This window comes from Aquarana catesbeiana, linkage group LG06, assembly GCF_042186555.1.
Source record: "Aquarana catesbeiana isolate 2022-GZ linkage group LG06, ASM4218655v1, whole genome shotgun sequence".
Classification (NCBI taxonomy): Eukaryota; Metazoa; Chordata; class Amphibia; order Anura; family Ranidae; genus Aquarana; species Aquarana catesbeiana.
In genome coordinates, this window is record NC_133329.1 from 85,687,586 (window position 1) to 85,712,252 (window position 24,667).

General features: G+C 44.5%; 1 protein-coding gene across 1 annotated transcript in view; it reads left to right on the top strand.

Annotated features, from left to right (window-relative positions):
• The window catches only part of ROGDI (rogdi atypical leucine zipper), a 62,605-nt gene that overhangs the window by 19,438 nt on the left and 18,500 nt on the right, over positions 1 to 24,667 (top strand). Inside the window, exons 2-5 of the mRNA XM_073636367.1 lie at positions 16,177 to 16,248; positions 19,763 to 19,845; positions 19,942 to 19,996; positions 20,238 to 20,318. Coding sequence (XP_073492468.1) covers positions 16,177 to 16,248; positions 19,763 to 19,845; positions 19,942 to 19,996; positions 20,238 to 20,318 — 291 coding nt within the window. The remainder of the gene's footprint in view (positions 1 to 16,176; positions 16,249 to 19,762; positions 19,846 to 19,941; positions 19,997 to 20,237; positions 20,319 to 24,667) is intronic.

Genomic DNA, 24,667 nt, shown 5'->3' on the forward strand with positions numbered 1-24,667 from the left:
TTGCCCATTCCTCCTTGCAAAACTGCCCCAGCTCCTTCAAGTTGGATGGTTTGCGTATGTGAATAGCAATCTTTAAGTCTAACCACAGATTTTCTTTTGGCTTGAGGTCTGGGCTTTGACTAGGCCATTCCAACACCTTTACATGTTTCTCCTTAGTATTGCTTTAGCAGTGTGTTAGGGGTCATTGTCCTGCTGGAAGGTGAACCTCTGTCCTAACCTCAAATCTCACACAAAGTGGTGTAGGTTTTTCTCAAGAATATCCCTGTATTTAGCACCATCCATCTTTCCCTCAACTCTGACCAGTTTCCCAGTCCCGACTGCTGAAAAACATCCCCACAGCATGATGCTGCCACCACCACGTTTCACTGTGGAGATGGTGTTCTTTGGGTGATGTGTTGGGTTTGTGCCAGACATAGGGTTTTCTTTGATGGCCAAAAAGTCCAATTTTAATCTCATCAGACCAGAGCACCTTCCTCCATACATTTTGGGAGTCTCCCACATGCCTTTTTGCAAACTCAAAACGTCCCATTTTGTTATTTACTGAAAGTAATGGCTTTCTTCTGGTCACTCTGCCATAAAGCCCAACTCTATGGAGCGTACGGCTTATTGTCATCCTATGTACAGATACTCCAGTCTCTGCTGTGGAACTCTGCAGCTCCTCCAGGGTTACCTTAGGTCTCTGTGCTACCTCTCTGATTAATGCCCTCCTTGCCCAGTCTGTGAGTTTTGGTGTTCGGCCGTCTCTTGGCAGGTCTGCTGTTGTGCCATGTTTTTTCCGTTTGGTTATGATAGATTTGATGGTGCTCCTAGGGATCATCAAAGATTTGGATATTTTTTTTTATAACCTAACCCTGACTTGTACTTCTCAACAACATTGTCCCTTACTTGTTTGGAGAGTTTCTTGGTCTTCAAGGCAGTGTTTGGTTAGTGGTGCCTCTTGCTTAGGTGTTGCAGCCTCTGGGGCCTTTCAAAAAGGTGTGTATATGTAATGACAGATCATGTGACACTTAGATTGCACACAGGTGGACATCATGGTAATTGGTTGCACCAGAGCTTTTTATGGGCTTCATAACAAAGGGGGTGAATACATACAGACATGCCAATTATCAGTTTTTTTATTTCTGAAAAATACTGGTAGTTTTATGTACTTGGACTATTGTGTTCTGATTAGGGCTGGGAAAAAAATCGATTTAAATCTTGAATCGAGTTGAGAGGTCAAATCGATTCAAAATTTAAGCAAATGGATTTTTTTAGATTTTTTTTTTTTTTCCACCGCGCCGGTCCCGAGGTGCTGCGGGCATGAGTTTTTAGGCGAGGCCACGGCTTCGGCCTAGTCCGCGGCTACGGTCGGACGCTGCGGACTAGGCCGAAGCCGCGGCCTCGCCTAAAAGCTCATGCCCGCAGCGCCTCCGGACCGGCGCAGTTTCCAAAAAAAAAAAAAAAAAACTCAATTCGAATCGTGAATTGAGTTTTTTTTAAGAGAATCGAAGATTTTTTTTTTTAAGAAAATCTCCCAGCTCTAGTTCTGATCCATCACATATAATTCAAATTAAAACAAACATTGAACTAAAGGCTGTAATGTAACAAATTAGGTAAAAAAGCCAAGGGGGTGAATACTTTTGCAAGGCACTGTATATACAAATTAATTATACTCTTCTTCCTTTTTATTTTTATTTTTTTTTTCCTGCAGTTTTTTTTAAAATGGTCTCTTTTAGAGCAGTAAAAATGTGGTTGAGCCATGTTTGCAGACTGCTCCCCCACAATCTGCAGAGTCAGTGGACGGGTGTACACATGCTGCTGCGCCTTGCTTCACGGCCACGGCAGCAATTGAAGCACCTGTTGCGTTCAGCAGGTACTACTGCTCCCCCGAATGCAACCCATACAAGTGAATGGGGCCCACGCTGCAGCCACGTGCAATACAGACGGTTGTGGTGCAGCATTTTCAGGGTTAACACAGGTGATGAGGCAATAATACCGCCTTCACTCCCTGTCAAAAATTGCTGAAATGTGATCTGACCACTTTTCAGAGGCATGTCAGTCATTGTTGCTGCAAATGTAAATGAGCCATTAAGGAGTTAAATAAGAGTGCCTGAAGCAGACGCTGAAAACATAACGGCAAATAATGGCGTGAGGTGGGATTATCGGCCTGTCCACAGGCTGAGGGGTTGTCAATATTTAAGTCTCTTTGCGTGGTGAGCTTAGAACTAACACGTTTTTCAACTTTATTTATTGAGTTATTGTTTTCCCTGCGATGGTCTAGAAAGAACCAGAGCAGACGATGACAAGACGTGTGCATCAACACCAGGCAAACACGGGCCTAATTCATAGCCAATGCAAACACACACAGGCCTGGGACTGCAATGCTAAACTCCCAACACATAATACTACAGCCAAGGCCAAAAGCTTTGAGAATGACGCAAATATTAACCCCTTCCTGCCTAAGCCTTTTTCTGACATTTGTTGCTTACAAGTTAAAATCCATATTTTTTGCTAGAAAATTATTTAGAACCCCAAAGATATATGTATATATGTGCGTGTGTGTGTATATATATATATATATATATATATATATACACACATACACTGAAGAAATTACACTTTGCTACAATGGAAAAGTAGTAAGTGTACAGCTTGTATAACAGTGTAAATTTGCTGTCCCCTCAAAATAACTCAACACACGAGCTATTAATGTCTAAACTGCTGGCAACAAAAGTGAGTACACCCCTAAGTAAAAATGTCCAAATTGGGCCCAAATAGCCATTTTCCCTCCCCGGTGTCATGTGACCCATTAGTGTTAGAAAGGTCTGAGGTGTGAATGGGCAGCAGGTGTGTTAAGTTTGGTGTTATCACTCTCACTCTCTCACTGGTAGTTCAACATGGTACCTCAGGGCAAAGAACTCTCTGAGGATCTGAAAAAAAGAATTGTTGCTCTACATAAAGATGGCCTAGGCTATAAAGAATATTGCCAAGACCCTGAAACTGAATGGCCAAGACCATACAGCGGTTTAACAGGACAGGTTCCACTCAGAACAGACCTTGCCATGGTCGGCCAAAGAAGTTGAGTGCACATGCTCAGCGTCATATCCAGAGGTTATGAGTGCTGCCAGCATTGCTGCAGAGGTTGAAGGGGTGGAGGGTCAGCGAGACCATACACCGCACACTGCATCAAATTGGTCTGCATGGCTGTTATCCCAGAAGGAAGCCTCTTCTAAAGATGATGCACAAGAAAGCCCACAAACAGTTTGCTGAAGACAAGCAGACTAAGGACATGGATTACTAGAACCATGTCCTGTGGTCTGATGAGACCAAAATAAACTTATGTGATTCAGATGGTGTCAAGTGTGTGTGGTGGCAACCAGGTGAGGAGTACAAAGACAAGTGTGTCTTGCCTACAGTCAAGCATGGTGGTGGGAGTGTCATGGTCTGGGGCTGTATGAGTGCTGCCGGCACTGGGGAGCTACAGTTCATTGAGGGAACTATGAATGCCAACATGTACGGTGACATACTGAAGCAGAGCATGATCCCCTCCCTTCGCAGACTGGGCCGCAGGGCAGTATTCCAACATAACGACCCCAAACACACCTCCAAGACGACCACTGACTTGCTAAAGAAGCTGAGGGTAAAGATGGTGGACTGGCCAAGAATGTCTCCAGACCTAAACCCTATTGATCATCTGTGGGACATCCTCAATCGGAAGGTGGAGGAGTACAAGGTCTCTAACATCCACCAGCTCTGTGATGACATCATGGAGGAGTGGAAGAGGACTCCAGTGGCAACCTGTGAAGCTCTGGTGAACTCCATGCCCAAGAGGGTTAAGGCAGTGCTGGAAAATAATGGTGGTCACACAAAATATTGACACTTTGGGCCCACTTTGGACATTTTCGCTTAGGGCTGTACTCACTTTTGTTGCCAGTGGTTTAGACATTAATGGCTGTTCATTTTTTATATATAATACATTTATACATTTTTTATTTTTATTTTTTGCAGAGACCCTAGAGAATAAAATGGTGGTTGTTGCAAAATTTTATGTCAGACAGTATTTGCGCAGCGGTCTTTCAAATGCAATTTTTACAAAAATGTTTCCTTTCATGAATTTTAAAAAAAGAAAAACTAAACCGTAAAGTTAGCCCAATGTTTTTGTATAATGTGAAAGATGATATTACGCCAAGTAAATGGATACCTGACATGTCACGCTTTAAAATTGCGCACGTCAGGGAATGGTGGTGAACTACGGTACTTAAAAATCTCCATAGGTGACGTTTTAAACATTTCTACAGGTTACCTGTGTAGAGTTAGAGGTCTTGTGCTGGAATTATTGCTCTCGCCCGAAAGATTGCAGCGATACCTCACATGTGTGGTTTGAACACTGTTTACATTTGAGGTCACGACTTGCGTATACGTTCGCTTCTGGATGGGGCGCTTTAAATTTATTTTTAATTTTTTTACACTGTCCGTATTTACAAAAAAAAAAAAAAAATTCTGTTCACTTTTATTGCTGTCAGAAGGAATGTAAACGTCCCTTGAGTCAGTAATAAGCAGTGACAGGTACTCCTTTTTATGAAGGGATCTGTAGGGAGATATATATATATATATATATATATATATATATATATATATATATATATATATATATATATATATATATATATATATATATATATATATATTATAATATAATATAATATAGAAATTTTTGGCACATTTTTAAAGAGGAGTTTCGTCTGCCACTTTTAACATTAGGACACTTGCCTGTCCCTTCTTTTTCAATACCTCTGCAATTTGCCCTGGCTGTCAATCAACTTCTGGGTCACATCTTGATTGATTTGTTTTTGTTCACCCACCTCTTGAGGATTGACCAAGTTCTCAATGGGGTTAAGGTCTGGGGGGTTTCCTGGCCATGGACCTAAAATTTTGATGTTTTGTTCCGCAAGCCACTTGGCCATCACTTTTACCTTATGGCAAGGTGCTCCATCATGCTGGAAAAGGCATTGTTCATCACCAAACAGTTTTTGGATAGTTGGGAGAAGTTGCTCTCGGAGGATGTTTTTTGTACCATTCTTTATTCATGGCTGCGTTCTTAGTAAAAATTGTAAGTGAGACCACTCCCTTGGTTTAGAAGCAACTCCACACATGAATGATCTCAGGATGTTTTACTGTTGGCATAACACAGGACTGATGGTAGCGCTCAACTTTTCTTCTCCGTACAAGGTTTTTTCCAGATGCCCCAAACAATCGGAAAGGGGATTCATCAGAAAAAATGACTTTACCCAAGTCCTCAGCAGTCCAATCCCTGTACTTTTTGCATAATACCGTATTTATCGGCGTATAACACGCACTTTTTTCCCCTTAAAATCAGGGGAAAGTCGCAGGTGCGTGTTATACGCCGATCCCGAGCTGTCCAAATTTCAAAATCGCGGACCGCGATTTGAAAATGGCGCCGAAGTACACAGAGCCGGTCCTCGGCTCTTTCCGGCGGCTCTCGTTTACTTTCGGCTCCACTCGTAGTCCCGAGCGGAGCTATCCGAACCTACTCGGATAGCTCCGCTCGGGACTACGAGTGGAGCCGAAAGTAAACGAGAGCCGCCGGAAAGAGCCGAGGACCGGCTCTGTGTACTTCGGCGCCGGCGGCGCCATTTTCAAATCGCGGACCGCGATTTTGAAGCCCTGGAAGCAGGGACAGGGGATCCCAGGCTGCACTGGGGCAAGGCTGCACTGACAAGGCTGCAATGAAGGGCATTTAAATGTAAGTTTTTTTTTTTTTTTTTTTCCCTTCAACTTCCCTCCTAAAAGTTTTTTTTCCTTAAAATTCCCTCCTAAATTGGGGTGCGTGTTATACGCCGGTGCGTTTTTATATGCCGATAAATACGGTATATCTGTCTGTCCCTGATGAGGTTCCTGGAGAGAAGTGGCTTCTTTGCTGCCCTTCTTGACACCAGGCCATCCTCCAATAGTCTTCTCCTCACTGTGCATGCAGATGAACTCACACCTGCCTGCTGCCGTTCCTGAGCAAGCTCTGCACTGGTGGTGCCCCCTGATCCCGCAGCTGAATCAACTGTAGGAGACAGTCCTGGCGCTTGCTGGATTTTCTTGGGGGCGCCCTGAAGCCTTCTTCACAAATGCAGTGGAAATGTTTTTTTTTATGGGATTAAGTTCATTTTCATAGCAAAGAGGGACTTTGCAATTCCTCTCATCACTCTTCATAACATTCTGGAATATATGCAAATTGCCACCATAAACGTTGAGGCAGCAGACTTTGTGAAAATTATTATTTGTGTCATTCTCAAAACTTTTGGCCACTTCAGAAAAGCAGAAGTGTGCCTGATCCTGGGGCAGCCATATTGTCTTGTTTGCTCTTCATATACAATGTGAACCAGGCCTGCAGAAGCCCTTTTTTTTTTTTTTTTTTTTTTTTTTTTTTTTTTTTTTTTCTCATTTGTATAGAATTTATTAAGCATGCCTAATATATTAAGCAGCCATTTTGAAATATAAAGTGCAAACGTGTTCTGAAACATCCATTTAGTTTCTTCTTCTCCAAATCCATAAAGGAATCTAATCTGAGGCAGCCATTTTGTCCCTTCTTTTCCTACCTAAATAAGGTAATATAATCTGAAGTAGCCCCCCCACCCCCTTTTTTTTTTTTTTTTGTCTTTTGAAAGAAAAAAGAAAATCTAAAATTTTAGGTTGTCATGAGAACAGGAATAGAGGGGGTATCTTCCAATGGGGACACTAGTTTTGGTGGAACTGTGGGATTACTTTTATTTGGGAGGATTTCCTCTTACTACCTGTTTTGGCTATGGGAAGCAAAGGGAAACCTCACTAATGGGATACAGATGGCAAATGGGGGGGGGCCGACATGGGATAATGGTATTGCCTTTAGTGGCACTTTACAACTACATTTGTTAGAGTAGATGACAGATCAGCTCTAATTTGCAGCAGCAATACCAAAGCTAGCTAGATTCTTAGCCAATGATTAAACCAGTTTTGCTGAAGAAGAGGTAAAGTTCAACTAAGTTTTCAATAAAAATGTGATTAACCACTTGCCGACCAGCCGCCATCATTATACTGCGGCAGGTTGGCAAACGGGATAGCAGGCACGTGCACCGCCGGAGTTGCGTGCACGTGCCTGCTGCACTGCAGGGGTGCCGAAGCTCGTGACCGGCGGTCGTGATGACCGCCGGCCACGAGCAATCGCGAGCACGAGAGGCAGAACAGGGACGTGTGTGTGTGTGTGTGTGTGTGTGTGTGTGTGTGTGTGTAAACACACAAATCCCTGTTCTAATAGCTAGGAACCACGAGCTGTCATCTCCTATAGTCAGTCCCCTCCCCCTACAGTTAGAACACACAGTCAGGGAACACAGTTAACCCCTTGGTTGCCCCCTAGTGTTAACCCCTTCACTTCTTATTACAGCCGCCTGTCTTCTACCCGCGCAAGCGAGCCTGGAGATTTACCCCCCATATGAACACTGGGAGCGCAAGCAAGCTAAAAGGCCTTGGCTGGGCTATAGCCACCTGCCCTTTTATGCTTGCCATCTGGTAAGCAGGTTTAACTACTACGGTGGATTGTCACTACTGCTTAGAAGTACACGGTGGTGGTGTTCTTACTTTGAAAGGACTTGAAAATCTCCTTGATGTCATTTGTATAGACTGAGTCTTTCTGAGCGCAGCTTTTTACAGGAACCCCTTCCCTGCCAGTGACATTTATACGATAATCTGTGCATTTTTATAGCACTGATCAATGTATAATTGTCAATCATCCCAAAAATGTGTCCGATGTGTCTGTTGCAGTCACGATAAAAAACGCAGATCGCCACCATTACTAGTAAAAAAATAAGAAATACATTTATAAAAATGCCATAAATCTATCCCCTATTTTGTAGACACTGTAACTTTTGCGCAAACCAATCCATATACGCTTATAGCGATTTTCAATAACAAAAATCTGTAGAAGAATACATATCGACCTAAACTGAGGGAAAAAAATTGCTTTTTTTAAAAACAAATTGGATATTTATTTTATAGCAAAAGGTACAAAATATTGTGTGGGTGTGTTTTCTTTCTTTTTTTTTCTTTCTTTCTCTTTCTTTCTTTTTCTTTCTTTTTCTTTCTTTCTTTTTCTTTCTTTTTCTTTCTTTCTCTTTCTTTTTCTTTCTTTTTCTTTCTTTCTTTCTTTCTCTTTCTTTCTCTTTCTTTCTCTTTCTCTCTTTCTTTCCAAAATTGTCGCATTTTTTTTGTTTTTATAGTGCAAAAAATAAAAAGCGCAGAGATGATCAAATACCACCAAAAGAAAGCTCTATTTGTGAGGAAAAAAGGACGTTAATTTTGTTTGGGTACAACGTTGCACGACCGCGCAATTGTCAGTTAAAGCGACGCAGTGCCGTATCACAAAAAGTGCTCTGGTCATTCAGCAGCCAAATCTTCTGAGGCTGAAGTGGTTAATTTAAATGGCAAATTTTGGTGTTCTCAAGTTTCCTTCTGTTCTATTCTACCAGGTTTGTTCTTAATCACTTGGTAGGCGCACAGTATAAAACCTTTTTTTTGTTTTTTTTGTTTTTTTGTTTTTTTTTGTTTTTCTTCTCAAGTGGACCTGTCATTAGAAGTTGCTCACCTGAAGCCGCACAGCGTGTGTTGCTATTGCCAAAATCACTATAGTTTGAGCTTTTTAAATTTGACCTTTTTTGCCTGGGGGAAAAAAAAAATGCTTCTGTTTTATAATGTGATCTAAAGCCGTGTCAAAGATCACTTTGTGGTTACCAGGAGCATTGTGGGAATTTTGATGTCATTAGTCATGATGAGCCATGTGGAGTTGACCACGTACATTTTCAGTATTTTACTGGGCGCTGTGCAATAAACAGATGTGGCCTCCCCCATAGACATCTACACTCACCAGCCACTTTTTTAGGTACACCTTGCTAGTACTGGGTTGGACTCCCTTTTTGCCTTCAGAACTGCCTTCATTCTTGGTGGCATAGATTCAACAAGGTGTTGGAAACATTCCTCAGAGATTTTGGTCCATAGTGACGTGATGGCATCACGCAGTGGGTGCACATCCATGATGCGAATCTCCCATTCCACCACATCCCAAAGGTTCTCTATAGGATGAGATGTGGTGACTGTGGAGACCATTGGAGTACAGGGACCTCATTGTCCAGTGGTGAGATGATTGGAGCTTTGTGACATGGTACATTATCCTGCTGGAAGGAGCCATCAGAAGATGAGTACACTGTGGTCATAAAGGGATGGACATGGTCAGCAACAATACTCAGGTAGGTCGTGATGTTTTAAACAATGATCAGTTGGTACTAAGGGGCCCAAAGTGTGCCAAGAAAATATCCCCCACACCATTACACCAACACCAGCCTGAACCGGTGTTGTTTCATGTTGTTTACACCAAATTCTGACCCCACCATCTAAATGTTGCAGATGAAATCGAGACTCATCAGATCAGGCAACGTTTTTCCAAACTTTTATTGTCCAATTTCGGTGATCCTGTGCGAATTGTAGCCTCAGTTTCCTGTTCTTAGCTGACAGGAGTGGCACTTCTGCTGCTGTAGCTCATCTGCTTCAAGGTTCGATGTGTTGTGCGTTCAGAGATTGTATTCTGCATACCTTGGATGTAACGAGTGGTTATTTGAGTTACTGTTGCCTTGCGATCATCTGGAACCAGTCTGCCCATTCTCCTCTGACATCAACAAAGCATTTTCCTCCAAAAAACTGCCGCTCACTGGATATTTTCTCTTTTTCGGACCATTCTCTGTAAGCCCCAGAGGTGTGTGTGTGTGAATCCCAGTAGATCAGAAGTTTTTGAAATACTCAGACCAGCCTGTGTGGCACCAACAACATGCCACGTTCAAAGTCACTTAAGCCCTGGTTCACACTGATGGTACTTTGAAATCGTGCTACTTCACTTGAAGTAGTTCAATTTCAAAGTAGCAAGACAGTGCGATTTTTCTGGTGCTACTTGAAAGACATCTGTGCAGTTTCATCAGCAAGAGTAGTGCAGGAACTAATTTTTGCAAATAGGTGAGGTGCCACAAAGTCTGCGTTGCACCGGTTGAAACGGTGCCATTGCTGGCAATAGGCTGCATCTTGTCATGTGATTTGACCTGTTAAATGGCGTGACAAATCACTCCAATGTGAACAAGGACTTAATCCCCTTTCTTCCCCATTCTAATACTCGGTTTGAACTTCAGCAAGTCATCTTCACCACGTCTAGATGCCTAAATGCATGGAGTTGCTGCCATGTGATTGGCTGATTAGCAATTTGTGTCAACAGGTGTACCTAATAAAGTGGTCCCTGAGTGTATGTAAATCTTTGAAATGTTAACAGTCATGATGAGATTACCAATTTAGAGCCTGTCCCTCTCAATGATGAGATTGACTTCAAGGCTCTCGCTCTTTGGGTCAGGCCTCCGCTCCTCCTCGCTCTTGGGGGTCAGGCCTTCGCTCCTCCTTGCTCTTGGGGGGTCAGGCCTCCGCTCCTCCTTGCTCTTGGGGGGGGGGGTCAGGCCTCCGCTCCTCCTTGCTCTTGGGGGGGGGGTCAGGCCTCCGCTCCTCCTTGCTCTTGGGGGGGTCAGGCCTCTGCTCCTCCTCGCTCTTGGGGGGGTCAGGCCTCTGCTCCTCCTCGCTCTTGGGGGGGTCAGGCCTCGGCTCCTTCTCGCTCTTGGGGGGGGGGGGTCAGGCCTCTGCTCCTCCTCGCTCTTGGGGGGGGTCAGGCCTCGGCTTCTCCTCGCTCTTGGGGGGGGTCAGGCCTCGGCTTCTCCTCGCTCTTGGGGGGGGTCAGGCCTCGGCTTCTCCTCGCTCTTGGGGGGGGTCAGGCCTCGGCTTCTCCTCGCTCTTGGGGGGGGGGTCAGGCCTCGGCTTCTCCTCGCTCTTGGGGGGGTCAGGCCTCTGCTCCTCCTCGCTCTTGGGGGGGTCAGGCCTCTGCTCCTCCTCGCTCTTGGGGGGGTCAGGCCTCTGCTCCTCAACCTCATTGCTCTCCGTTTGCTGAACAGCTTGGCCTGCATGTAAATATGGGGACAATTATACATAAAATGTGACCTACGTAATCCATGCACTGAACAATGTTACAAATATTAATTACACTGTTATAAAAATGTTATACTTTTCATGATGTCCATCCTTTTGAATACAGAACTCCATGTGAGGCGTAGAGAAGGACCAGGTGGTAGCCATATTGTCTTTGCTGTCTGTTCATCTTCTCTGTAATCCTCCTCCTGTCCTCAGGGATGAGGAGGCCTCTCATTCCATTTACTAACAACAAAGGAAGATAATAATAGTAAATGTTATGGGCGCAGCTCTGCTCTTCGGCTGCCTAGAACTGACTACAACTAGAATGCACGCTGTTTACAGGCAAAATATTGTGTGGATCACGGCTCTACAGAAGTGCAAGCTTTCTAAAAATGTCTATCTGTATATAAAATAAAGAGAATGACGGTATAGTCTGTCTGCCTGTCTTATTGGCTTTAAAGAAGAACATTGGGATGTAATAGGTGTGGTGTGAGATTAGTGTATTGTGAGGGTTGCTGCTCATACTTTCTTTTGCATAAAGTGGTGCACTTTACCTGCAATGCAAAAGCATCTAATTCAGGCTTGCTTTGTTTAATGCTAAGCAGGAAAATCAAACCCCCTTCTATGTAAGGCTATATATGATTTGTAAATGGTGTAACACTTGCAAGCCTGCTTCTGGTCTGGAGATCCTGAGCAACCAAGTTGAGGCTTCCCCACTTTCTCATCCTCTATGCCAGTGATGGTGAACCTTGGCACCCCAGATGTTTTGGAACTACATTTCCCATGATGCTCATGCACGCTGCAGTGTAGATGAGCATCATGGGAAATGTAGTTCTAAAACAACTGGGGTGCCAAGGTTCGCCATCACTGCTCTATGCACTCCGCAGCTAGGGTGCCCATGTGTCCCAGATTGCCCGGGAATGTCCTGCAGTTGGCACGTCTGTCCTGGGTCCCGGGTACCTTCATTCCGGGAAAATACTGTGTCCATGAATGAAGTGGAGGACACAGCCAACCTACCAGCTACATTGCCGACACTGGTTGCTAGGGCTGCCCCCGCCTGGCGTCTAGCAACCAGTGATGTCACACACAGACTCAGTGAGGCGGAGCGAGGCCCACGACTAGTGCTGCTTAGCTCCAGTGAGTCTCCACCCACTTGCCCACCTCCTTCTCTGGTCCGACTCCGGCGGCATGCAGCGGGAGGGAGTGTGACTTCTACTCCTCCCGGCTCTGCCTCTGCCCCACTGAGGGACCTCACCAGAGGGGATAGTAATGAAGGTGACACCAAGAACTGGGGGACAGCAATGAAGGTGACACAGGGAACTGAGGGGACATTAAGAAAGGACACGCACAGTGCTTAAACCCACCACTGCCTCAAAGTACCCTATTTTTAGTAGGTCCTACACTAATCATAGAATGAAAGATCCCACTGCCCAACCATGGGAGAAATACACGTCTCTTTATGGGAGAACTAAAATTCACACACATGGAGCTGAGAGGACAGTAATGAAGGTGACACTAAAAAATGTGACACGCACACAGGGAACTGAGGATAGTAATGAAGGTGACCGGAAACTTAGGGGACATTAAGGTGACACACGTGGAACAGAGTATAGTAATGAAGGTGACACAGGCAACTGAGGGGACATTAATAAAGGTGACGCACATATAGAACGGAGAGGATAGTAATGAAGGTGAAATTAATAATTTGACACACACACAGAGAACAGATGACAATAATGAAGGTGACACCGGGAGCTGAGGGGACATTAATGACACAGTTGTTAATCTAAGGGTGGTCACAGCTGAAGGGCAAATGGTTAAAAGGCCTAAAAGACATTTCACTATCACTTGTCAGAAGCACTCTATGGTGGCTCAAAATACTCAGGAATGCCACTGTGCATTGTCATCTGCTGGAGCCCGGCAGATTCATTGTGAAGTGCAAGGGGCGCATCCTAACGTTCAGATGAAAAGCGTCAGCTGCGTACATAAAGCATCTGAGCTGCAATGACAACGTGTCATGGCCCTCAATGAAATGCCTCATTGTGTCAGCCTGAATTTCACTACAATAAGAAAAACATCCACTATGCCGCCCATCAACTGAGGGGTATGTAATTTGAGGATGACTACAGGTGGTTCTTCCTCCATGCTGGTTCTAGGGCTGTGGAACTGAATGTGTTCAGTATCGCCTCCAGCAACGTCCTATCATCTGTGTACAGGCAGATACAGCCTCTTGGCGAATTCTACGTCACATTCTCAGACATCCCAACCTGCAAAAAACTCATTTCAGGGAGGTGACGTTTCGTGCCGGCGCCCCCCCCCCCCCAATGAAATTCAGCCTATTAGTGTCCATCCGTGCCACCTCATCAGTGCCTACTGCCGCAGCCCATCAATGACCATCAGTGTAGCCTATCGGTGTCCATTCGTGCCACCTCATCAGTGGTGACACGAATGGACACCAGTGCAGCCCATCAGTGCCCACCAGTGCAGCCTATTAGTGCACACCAGTGCATCCCATCAATGTCCTTCAGTACCACCTATCCGTGTCCACTGGCGCAGCCTCAGCGTCCGCCAGTGGAGTGGTCCCGGCTGCGTCCCGCCTCCTCCCCTGGCCAGAAAAAAGAGCAGCTTGAACTCTATCCGGCTGCTCGCTCTTCTGTCTGTGGCTGAGTGACAGGCCCAACCCTCGCGGGTGTCCAGGAGCCCGCAGCCAAATGCGGGAGATTTGGGATGTCTGCATTCTCTCCAGCTCTTCTAAAGTGATGGCTGTTTCTCTTTTAAGAGAACCTTTTGGGCATCTTCTGCCAATGCATCTTTCACATTTTGGTGCACTATTTGCACAGAGTATTCTGCGCTTAAAAGATGGTCAACCCAGGCAGAAGTCCACCCGTAAGCTATAATACCGGTGTGCTACTGCAAAAAAGTGGGTGTGACTCCTTTTTTAGAGTTGGGATCTGGCTATATTGAGTAAAGGGGCTTTTTCAGGAATATCCTGTATGAATAGGGTGACCACGTGTCCTGGATTGCCCGGGACAGTCCTGCGTCAGGGCACCTTCATTCCAGGACGATACAGTGTCCAGAAGGGTGACCACGTGTCTTGGATTGCCCGGGGCAGTCCCGCATTTTGCGGGTCTGTCCCGTGTCAGGGCACCTTCATTCCAGGACAATACAGTGTCCAAAAATGAAACTGACACAGCCCCCACAGGCCAATCTGATGCCCCCCAAAAAAAGGCCGCCACATCGCCGCTTTACTCACTGGCAATACTTGTCCTGCCAAATTATAAATCCGCCTCCTGTTTATAATCACTGCGAGGCAGTGTGGAGCCAGCGTTGGAACAAGGTAAAATGTGTCTCGGCCTGCCAGGACAAGTACTGTCAAAGAGTAAAGTGGCAATATGGCAGCCTTTTTTAGGGGGTGTGCTCAGCGCTTCTGGGTAGAGCGCGCACCCGCCGCCCCGGCTGTGCTGTGATTCGTTACAGCACAAGCTTTTTTGGGAAGGGGGGTTTCCCTGAATGCCAGTTTGGAAATATGGTCACCCTACCCTCAGCAGCTGCCGAGTCATTGGGCAAGAAGTAATTTTAACTGGCTGAATCAAGGTGATGAGCAGAACAGCTGCTGAATACTGTATTTCTGCATAGGAGGCATGTAGATAAGCATGAAGCACATCCATAAAGTTGTCTCTTCTCCGATGTTTAAAAAAAAAAAGTCATCAGGCAGTTTAAGTCATAATGTGCTAGTATGCATTGTGGGGTCGACCGATTATCAACAGCTGATATAATTTTTTTTTTTTTTTTTCTTTGAAGCCTCGGTATTAGTCACAAACTTACCAATGTTACCGATATTGCTTTATGGGTTTGTATCTGGGTGATACCCAGTACCATTCTTTAGGCCGGGTGATCGGCTTTCTTGTAATAACAACCAATGCGGTTAAGCAGCCGCTCGGCTTTTATTCCAAGCAGCGGGAGGAGACAATTCCCCCCGCGCCCGGGTCTCCTGTCTCACCGGGAGCCCCGAGCAACCAACTGGCACATCCACTGGCTGGCCGAAGACCTGAACAAAGCAAATCAGCATTGTTCAGGTATTGGATCTAGTAACCCAGACCGGTGTCATGACATCACTACCGGACTACTGGCATCCTAAAGGATCCAGTTTTAAAAATCGAAAGTTTTCAAAAATGCTGATCTTGACTTTTTTGAATACTTTTAAGTGCAATGGAGCAGTGCCCGCGTCTCGGGACAGACCTGCAAAATGCGGGACTGTCCCGGGCAATCCAGGACACGTGGACACCCTATTCATACATAATATTCCTGATCTCTCCATAAAGAGTACCTGTCACTGCTTATTACTGTCACAAGAGATGTTTACATTCCTTGTGACAGCAATAACAGTAAAAAAAAAAATTAAAAAAAAAATATATGGACAGTATAAAAAGTTTAAATCTACAGAATATCGGTACCTGATATCGGCCTGAAAGGCAGCCAAAAAATCGGTATCATATCGGCCCTGAAAAAACGATATCAGTCGACATACCCATCCCCCCCCCCCCAAGTATGTATCGCATACTAGCACATTATCACATTATCACATTATGACAGACTCGCCTGAAAACGGAGCCCTCCAACAGCGTGCTGTCACCGCTGAATGCACCCGATCTTTTTTCCGGGTTTGCGGGCGATATGAATGGCCAAGCCAGCAATGATGCCACTCCCGCGCATGCACGCGGGAAATCACTATTTACGGAGCGGCTCTGAAGAAACTGGCACAGGTATGCTGTTCCTTCAGAGCACATGCGCCGGTGACATCAGTAGCTGCATCTAATGTAAATATCTTTTTACAGTTCCTATAGATAAGCCCTTTAAGACATACCTATGGGTAAAAATCATACATGGGAGTTTACTCCCACTTTAATGGCACCTCCATGCACTGTAAACAGCAGCCCGTTTTCCCATACTGGGAACCATTTAGAACTATGAGGTTTTCCTGCAGCTGCAATTTTTGGAAAACTGTACAGGGACCTCTCCCTTTGTTTTTTTTTCTTTTTCCATAGGTACAGCAGCCCATTCATATGGATCCAAATGCAACCGCAGGGAAACAAGTGTGAACCTAGACCTGATCTTTTCATCCATGTGTAGTTATTGTGCTAATAATCATTGTATTGATGTGTTTTGCAGGAAGAAGAGTTCAAATGGCTCCTGAAGGAAGAAGTGCACTCTGTTCTGAAGCAGTTGCAGGATATATTGAAGGTCGGTGATACAATGACCAGTACATGACACCATATGGCAGTCCATATATAGTACTCTTACCATATATGGTACTCGTCATAGATCTAGTTATGGGGAGTCCATGTGAAGGTGGATAAGGGATATTGTTGCAATTAGAATTTTTAGATCTAATTTAATGATCAGCACTGGAGTAATGGCATCAGGAGTCTAGTTCGTGGTAAGGCAACCTTACTGTGAACAGTTTTGTGGAACTACAAGCCCCATGATGCATTGCAAGACTGACAGCCGCAGGCATGATGGGGTTTGTAGTTTCACCACATCAGGAGTGCTGAGGTTGCCTACCATGGCTCTAGTTGATTTTATATGTCTGTAACATCTTCTGCAGTAAGGTACAAAGTCTCTACGATGGCAGCATTAGTATGACCAGGGCCTCGTAAATTCTAAAAACCTTCAATGTCCATCAGTTAAAAAAAAAAACAAAAAAAACTTACTCCTGATCTGACCCTCATCACAGTCACAATAGATAAACACAATGTGCTTGAGCTGATAACTGATAGAGCACGAGCACACACAATTCTAATTTCTTGTTTCTTTTTTTTTTTTCTTTGAACACACCCATTAACCACTTGCTTACCGGGCACTTTCACCCCCTTCCTGCCCAGGCCAATTTTCACCTATTAGCACTGTCGCACTTTGAATGACAATTGCGCAATCATGCAGCACTGTGCCCAAACAACATTTTTTATCCTTTTTTTCACACAGATGGAGCTTTCTTTTGGTGGTATTTGATCACCACTGGGGTTTTTTTATTTTTTGCTAAATAAACTAATAGCGGAAATCTTGAAAAAATTTTCATGGTTATAAAATTTTGGAAACCGGTTTTCTCCTTCACTGATGTGCGCTGATGAGGCTGTACTGATGGGTGGCACTGGTAGGGGACGCTGTTGAGGAACTGGTGGGCACACGTTGGCACCACTGATGGGCATTGTTTGGACTGTACTGATAATCGGTGCCCTGATTATCTGTGTCGATGACCCTTTTTTATCGGCTCTCTTCTCACGCTCTCAGCATGAGGAATGGAGTGCTGATTAGCTCTTTACCTCAATCTGTGATCAGCAGTGTCAACTGGACACTGCGATCACGGGAGGTCGTCATATGACCGCCTCCCAGAATTAGTCATCCACGCTGTAGCCCTCATTCAGCTATAGCGCCGTCAGCAAGTGGTTAAAGGGGTCAAAGGGGTTGTAAGCCTACGTGTTTTTTCACCTTAATGCATCCTCAGCTCTTGGCTTTTGCTTTGGATAGATTGATAGCAGCGCAGCCATTGGCTTCCGCTGCTGTCAATCAAATCCAATGACCGGGGGGCGGAGCCGAGTCCTGCATTTGGCGGCTATGGATGCCGAATGCTGGACTCGGAAGCACCCGCAAGGTAACCCCCTGGGAGAGCGCTTCTCCTAGGGGGTTATCTGATGTGGGGAGGAGCCGCCGAGGGACCCCAGAAGTCGATGTTCGGTGTTGCGCGTGTGTGAAGTCTAAATTGCAAGTAACTGCCAGACCCTCTATTAGAGCCTGGCATACCACACTATGGAAGTTATTTTAAAAAAAGAGTGTTCTAAATACCTATTTACAGCTGTCTTCAGGCCGATCACATGACTCACGGCCTCTTTACAGCTACAAGACAGGGCTTCTGCGGGAGGAGCCGTGATCTCCCTCTGACGTCAGCTGGGGAGATCACATGGCCTGCGGAAGCCCTGTCTCGTAGCTGTAAAGCGGGCGTGAGTCGTGATCGGCCTGAAGACAGCTGTAAATAGGTATTTAGAACACTCGTTTTTTTTAAAGAAAACTTCCATAGTATGGTATGCCAGGCTCTAATAGAGGGTCTGGCAGTGACAATTTTTTAACAGATAAGTTTTATTCGAATGATGCACAAATGCAATTCAGGTTTACAAAGATATACAGAGAAGAGTTAAACACATATGAGCAACACTATAAAGCACGAGTTGCACTTATCCCAATGCTAACAGAGTATCTTTCAGATTCAGTCCTAGAGGAGAGGTGTCCATACCCACCAGGAGCCTCTCGCCACAAAGGGGGAAGGAATAGCTAGCAGGGGAATGAGAATAGGGAGGTGGAGGTGTGACAATTTGTTTAGGTTTTTAATAATAACGGGAGGGGGAGCTGACAGGCAGGAAGGAGGGGGTGAGGGGGAGAGAGGGGAGCAGAGGGGACAGCGGCGTATGGTGGAGAGATGCACTCTGACCATGGTGGTCAGTATAGAGAGGGCTTACAGGAAGTGGCAGTTTCAGGGAGGTTTTTATTTATTTATTTTACAGTTTAGAGGGGGGCAGATTACACAGCACAAGCACTGTGCTGTGTAATCTGCTTTAAAGGACCAGGATGTGTATGTATATTTATTTTTTGGGGGTTAACAAACACTTTAAGCAGAGGCCCTGGAGAATAAAATGGTGGGTGTTGCTATTTTTTCTGTCGCACAATATTTATTTGCGCACTGTTTTTTTTACATTTGTACAGGGGAATTGGTTTGGGTTTGCTCCAGCTGCTTTAAGGTGAAATGGCATACATTGTCACTAGCACAGGTTTCTCATTTAAATAAGTCCAGGAGAGGCGCCTGTACAGATGTGCAACACTGAAGGGAAGGCTGGAGGTCAGTTCATGGACTTCATGTGGCCCTAGCAGGTTAATTCCCACCTAGTTTGGCCTACTGTTGGGACATTTCTGCTCTAAAGTGTTTGATGGATTCCTGGTGACATGTGGAAGGGAGTTTCCAGTAAAATGAAGAAGCATAAGAGCGGTCCTGAAGGAGAGACTGAAAAGTGATGACCAGAGATGTAGACAGTTGTAGGCTGTGACTAGTCCAGTGATGGTGAACCTTGGCACTCCAGGTGTTTTGCAGAACCGAACAGTCGCCCGTGGGACTTCCCCTTTTTCTCCAGGTGTTTTGGAACTACATTTCCCATGATGCTCATGCGCTCTGCAGTGTTGTTGAGCATCATGGGAAATGTAGCTCCAAAACATCTGGGGTGCCCAGGTTCGCCATCACTGGGCTAGACCAATGTTCTCCTATGGGTGTACATTTGGAGCCTGAGTATACACGGCCGAATGTCAGGAGACATTTGCCAGTTCCAAAAATACCAGCCGACATTCGGCCCATGTGTATGTCGGTCTGGCTGGCTTCTGTCGGACATGCATGCTGGAAAACCAGCAGCCGGCCGACTCCCGATCAGCACTCTCAGCCAATAGCAGAGACCGCTGTTTGGAGTGTTTTGGCCGCCCCCCTGTCAGAACACAACAGCTCAGCGCGGGCGATCGATGCACTAACTTCTCATGGATAGTTCAGTGGCTCTGATTGGAGCTGACCCTTAGTTTTTTTTCTGTTCAACCCAGAAAAAAAAAAAAAAAAAAACAGTGTGTACCCGGCTTATGGAGAAGATAATAGGAGGTGATGGATGGGTCAGGGATATTTTAAAATCTCTCTTCCATTAGATTTCTAAGATTTGTTGTGTCTCTCACACAGGAGGCATCCCGCAGGTTTACACTTCCCAGTGGAACGGCAGATGGGTCCACCAAGCAAGAGAACTTTGTGTTGGGAAGTTCCAGGTAATGGAGTAAAATGTGGTCCACGTGTCAGTGACAGGTCCTCCTTTATTACTCAGAGGTTTGCTCTGATTCTTCTCCTCTTTTGCCCTTGTACAGCACAGATCAAGTAAAGGGAGTTCTGACACTACAAGGGGACACTCTCTGCCAGGCTGTGAGTATTTTTATTTTTATTAGTGAAATCTTGTTGGACGGGAGGGGAAATCTCCCCAGTAAGGAAACACACCGCAGAAAAAAAAAAACTTTGATAGCAGTTCCTTTCTCATGTTTGAAACTAAAAACAAGTTTTTGGCAGGGCTGGGTGTTTCAAAGAACCTGTGCTGATGTGTATATTATGAAAGTGTTCAGCGGCTTCAGTTTTACTGTTTTTTTTTTCCCCTTGTCTTTCTCCGTAGGAAGTCAATTTAAAGGTCTTGAGGACCAATCAGCTTCTCCACTTTGCCTTCCGGGAGGACAAGCAGTGGAAGATGCAGCAGGTAACCCAGTGGGGCCCTTCTGAGCTGTGGGGGCTACATTTTATTCATCTGCCATTGCTGCCTTCTTCCTTCCTTTTTTTTTTTTTTTTTTTTTTTTTTTATATACCGTACATACAAAAATGGTTTGCCTTTTTTTCTATTTTAAATGGAATGGCTTGTTTTGTAAGGTGATTCTTTACAATCACTTTAATGCATTTAGGTAAAAAGCCTTCTGGGGCTGTTCTGTGCAAAACCATTGCACAGAGAAGGTAAATATTAATTTAAAAAAAATAAAATAATGTTGCTTTTCAGTATATTTATGGTCATTCTGGTAGTTATCAAGAATTTAAAAATCCTAAGCCTGATCCCACAGCAGAGACGCGGAGTCTTGTCAGTACTACAAATACTTGCTCCTGTAATATCGGATATGTTCATAGACAGTCTTGCAAACAGTCATTGAAAATTCAACTTTACAGTGAGGGGGAAAAAAGTACGTTTTACCCGCTGACAAAGAAATGATCAGTCTATAAGTTTAATAGTAGGTTTATTTTAACAGTGAGAGACAGAATAACAACAAAAATATGCAGAAAAATGCATTTCAAAAAATGTATAAATTGATTTGCATTTTAATGAGTGAAATAAGTATTTGATCCCCTATCAATCAGCAAGATTTCTGGCTCCCAGGTGTCTTCTATACAGGTAACGAGCTGAGATTTGGAGCACTCTCTTAAAGGGAGTGCTCCTAATCTCAGCTTGTTACCTGTATAAAAGCAACCTGTCCACAGAAGCAATCGCTGTATCAGATTCCAATCTCTCCACCATGGCCAAGACCAAAGAGCTGTCCAAAAATGTCAGGGACAAGATTGTAGACCTACACAAGGCTGGAATGGGCTACAAGACCACTGCCAAGCAGCTTGGTGAGAGGGTGACAACAGTTGGTGCGATTATTTGCAAATGGAGGAAACACAAAATAACAGTCAATCTCCCTCAGCCTGGGGCTCCATGCAAGATCTAACTTCATGGAGTTTCAATGATCATGGGAACGGTGAGCAATCGGCCCAGAACTACGGGAGAATCTTGACAATGATCTAAAGGAAGCTGGGACCATAGTCACCAAGAAAACAATTGGTAACACGCTATGCCGTGAGGGACTGGAATCCTGCACTGCCCCCAAGGTCCCCCTGCTTAAGAAAGCACATGTACAGGCCCATCTGACATTTGCTAATGAACTTCTGAATTATTCGGAGGAGAACTGGGTGAAAGTGTTGTGGTCAGATTAGACCAAAATCAAGCTCTTTGGCATCAGCTCAACTTGCTGTGTTTGGAGGAGGAGGAATGCTGCCTATGACCCCCAAGAACATCATCCCCACCATCAAATATGGAGGTGGAAACATTCAGCTTTGAGGGTGTTTTTCTGGGGGAAAGGACAACTTTACTGCATCAAAGGGATGATGGACAAGGCCATGTACCATCAAATCTTGGGTGAGAACCTCCTTCCCTCAGCCAGGGCATTGAAAATGGGTTGTAGATGGGTATTCCAGCATGACAATGACCCAAAACACACGGCCAAGGCAACAAATGAGTGGCTAAAGAAGAAGCACATTAAGGTCCTTGAGTGGCATAGCCAGTCTCTAGACCTTAAGCCCATAGAAAATATGTGGAGGGGGCTGAAGGTTTGAAGTACCAAACGTCAACCTTGAAATCTTAATGACTTGGAGAGGATCTGCAAAGAGGAGTGAGACAAAATCCCTCCTGAGATGTGTGCAAACCTGGTGGCAAACTACAAGAAACATCTGACTGTGATTGCCAATAAGGGTTTTGCCACCAAGTACTAAGTCATGTTTTGTGAAGGGGTCAAATACTTTTTTCACTCATTAAAATGCTAATCCATTTGTAACTTTTTTGAAATGCGTTTCTTTTTAGATACTTTTGTTTGTTCTGTCTTTTACTGTTAAAATAAACCTACCATTAAAATTATAGTGTGTATATGTGTGTGTGTGTGTGTGTGTGTGTGTGTGTGTATGTATGTGTGTATATATATATATATATATATATATATATATATATATATATATATATATATATATATATATATATATATATATATATATATATATATATATATATATATATATATATATATATATATATATATATATATATATATATATATATATATATATAATAATATACAGTGGGGCAAAAAAGTATTTAGTCAGCCACCAATTGTGCAAGTTCTCCCACTTAAAAAGATGAGAGAGGCCTGTAATTGTCATCATAGGTATACCTCAACTATGAGAGACAAAATGTGGAAACAAATCCAGACAATCACATTGTCTGATTTTTGAAAGAATTTATTTGCAAATTATGGTGGAAAATAAGTATTTGGTCAATATCAAAAGTTCATCTCAATACTTTTATATATCCTTTGTTGGCAATGACAGAGGTCAAACGTTTTCTGTAAGTCTTCAGAAGGTTGTCACACACTGTTGCTGGTATGTTGGCCCATTCCTCCATGCAGATCTCCTCTAGAGCAGTGATGTTTTGGGGCTGTCGCTGGGCAACACGGACTTTCAACTCCCTCCAAAGGTTTTCTATGGGGTTGAGATCTGGAGACTGGCTAGGCCGCTCCAGGACCTTGAAATGCTTCTTACGAAGCCACTCTTTCCTTGCCCGGACGGTGTGTTTGGGATCATTGTCATGCTGAAAGACCCAGCCACGTTTCATCTTCAATGCCCTTGCTGATGGGAGGAGGTTTGCACCCAAAATCTCACGATACATGTCCCCATTCATTCTTTCATGTACACGGATCAGTTGTCCTGTTCCCTTTTGTAGAGAAACAGCCCCAAAGCATGATGTTGCCACCCCCATGCTTCACAGTAGGTATGGTGTTCTTTGGTTGCAACTCAGCATTCTCTCTCCTCCAAACACGACGCGTTGTGTTTCTACCAAGCAGTTCTACTTTGGTTTCATCTGACCATATGACATTCTCCCAATCCTCTTCTGGATCATCCAAATGCTCTCTAGCAAACCTCAGATGGGCCCGGACATGTACTGGCTTAAGCAGGGGGACACGTCTGGCACTGCAGGATCTGAGTCAGTGGCGGCGTAGTGTGTTACTGATAGTAGCCTTTGTTACGTTGGTCCCAACTCTCTGCAGGTCATTCACTAGGTCCCCCCGTGTGGTTCTGCTCACCGTTCTTGTGATCATTCTGACCCCATGGGGTGAGATCTTGCGTGGAGCCCCAGATCGAGGGAGATTATCAGTGGTCTTGTATGTCTTTCATTTTCTAATTATTGCTCCCACAGTTGATTTCTTCACACCAAGCTGCTTGCCTATTGCAGATTCAGTCTTCCCAGCCTGGCGCAGGTCTTCAATTTTGTTTCTGGTGTCCTTCGACAGATCTTTGGTCTTCACCATAATGGAGTTTGGAGTGTGACTGTTTGAGGTTGTGGACAGGTGTCTTTTATACTGATAACAAGTTCAAACAGGTGCCATTAATACAGGTAATGAGTGGAGGACAGAGGAGCCTCTTAAAGAAGAAGATACAGGTCTGTGAGAACCAGCAATCTTGCTTGTTTGTAGGTGACCAAATACTTTATTTTCCACCATAATTTGCAAATAAATTCTTTCAAAAATCAGACAATGTGATTGTCTGCATTTGTTTCCACATTTTGTCTCTCATAGTTGAGGTATACCTATGATGACAATTACAGGCCTCTCTCATCTTTTTAAGTGGGAGAACTTGCACAATTGGTGGCTGACTAAATACTTTTTTGCCCCACTGTGTGTGTATGTATCTGTCTGTCTGTGTGTATCTATCTATCTCATGTTTTTTTTTCTGTAAAAATAACAATCATGTTATACTTGCCTTCTCTGAGCAGTTGGTTTTGCACAGAGCAGCCCAGATCCTCCTCTTCTCAGGTCCCTCTTCTGTGCTCCTGGCCCTTCTTTCCTGTTCAGTGCCCCCACAGCAAGCAGCTTGCTATTGGGGCACCCGAGCCGAGTCACAGCTCCCTGTGTCCATTCAGACATAGAGCCCTGACCTGGCCCTGCCGCCTGACTTTGGTTGACAGCAGCAGGCGCCAATGGCGCCGCTGCTGTGTGTCAGCCAATCAGGAAGGAGAATATTGGACAGCTGAGACACTCGTTGACATTGCTGGGCAGAGAGGGGGCTCAGGTAAGTATTAGGGGGGCTGCTACACCCAAAGCTTTTTATCTTAATGCATAGAATAAAAAAACCTTCTGCTTTTACAACCCTTTTTAAGTTGTTTAACAAAAGACTTGGTCCACAGAATTTCTGTTTTGTCAGCTTAGGGAGCGGAATGCATTTCTGGCAGATCAACAGGTCTTTTTCTGTACTAGCAGG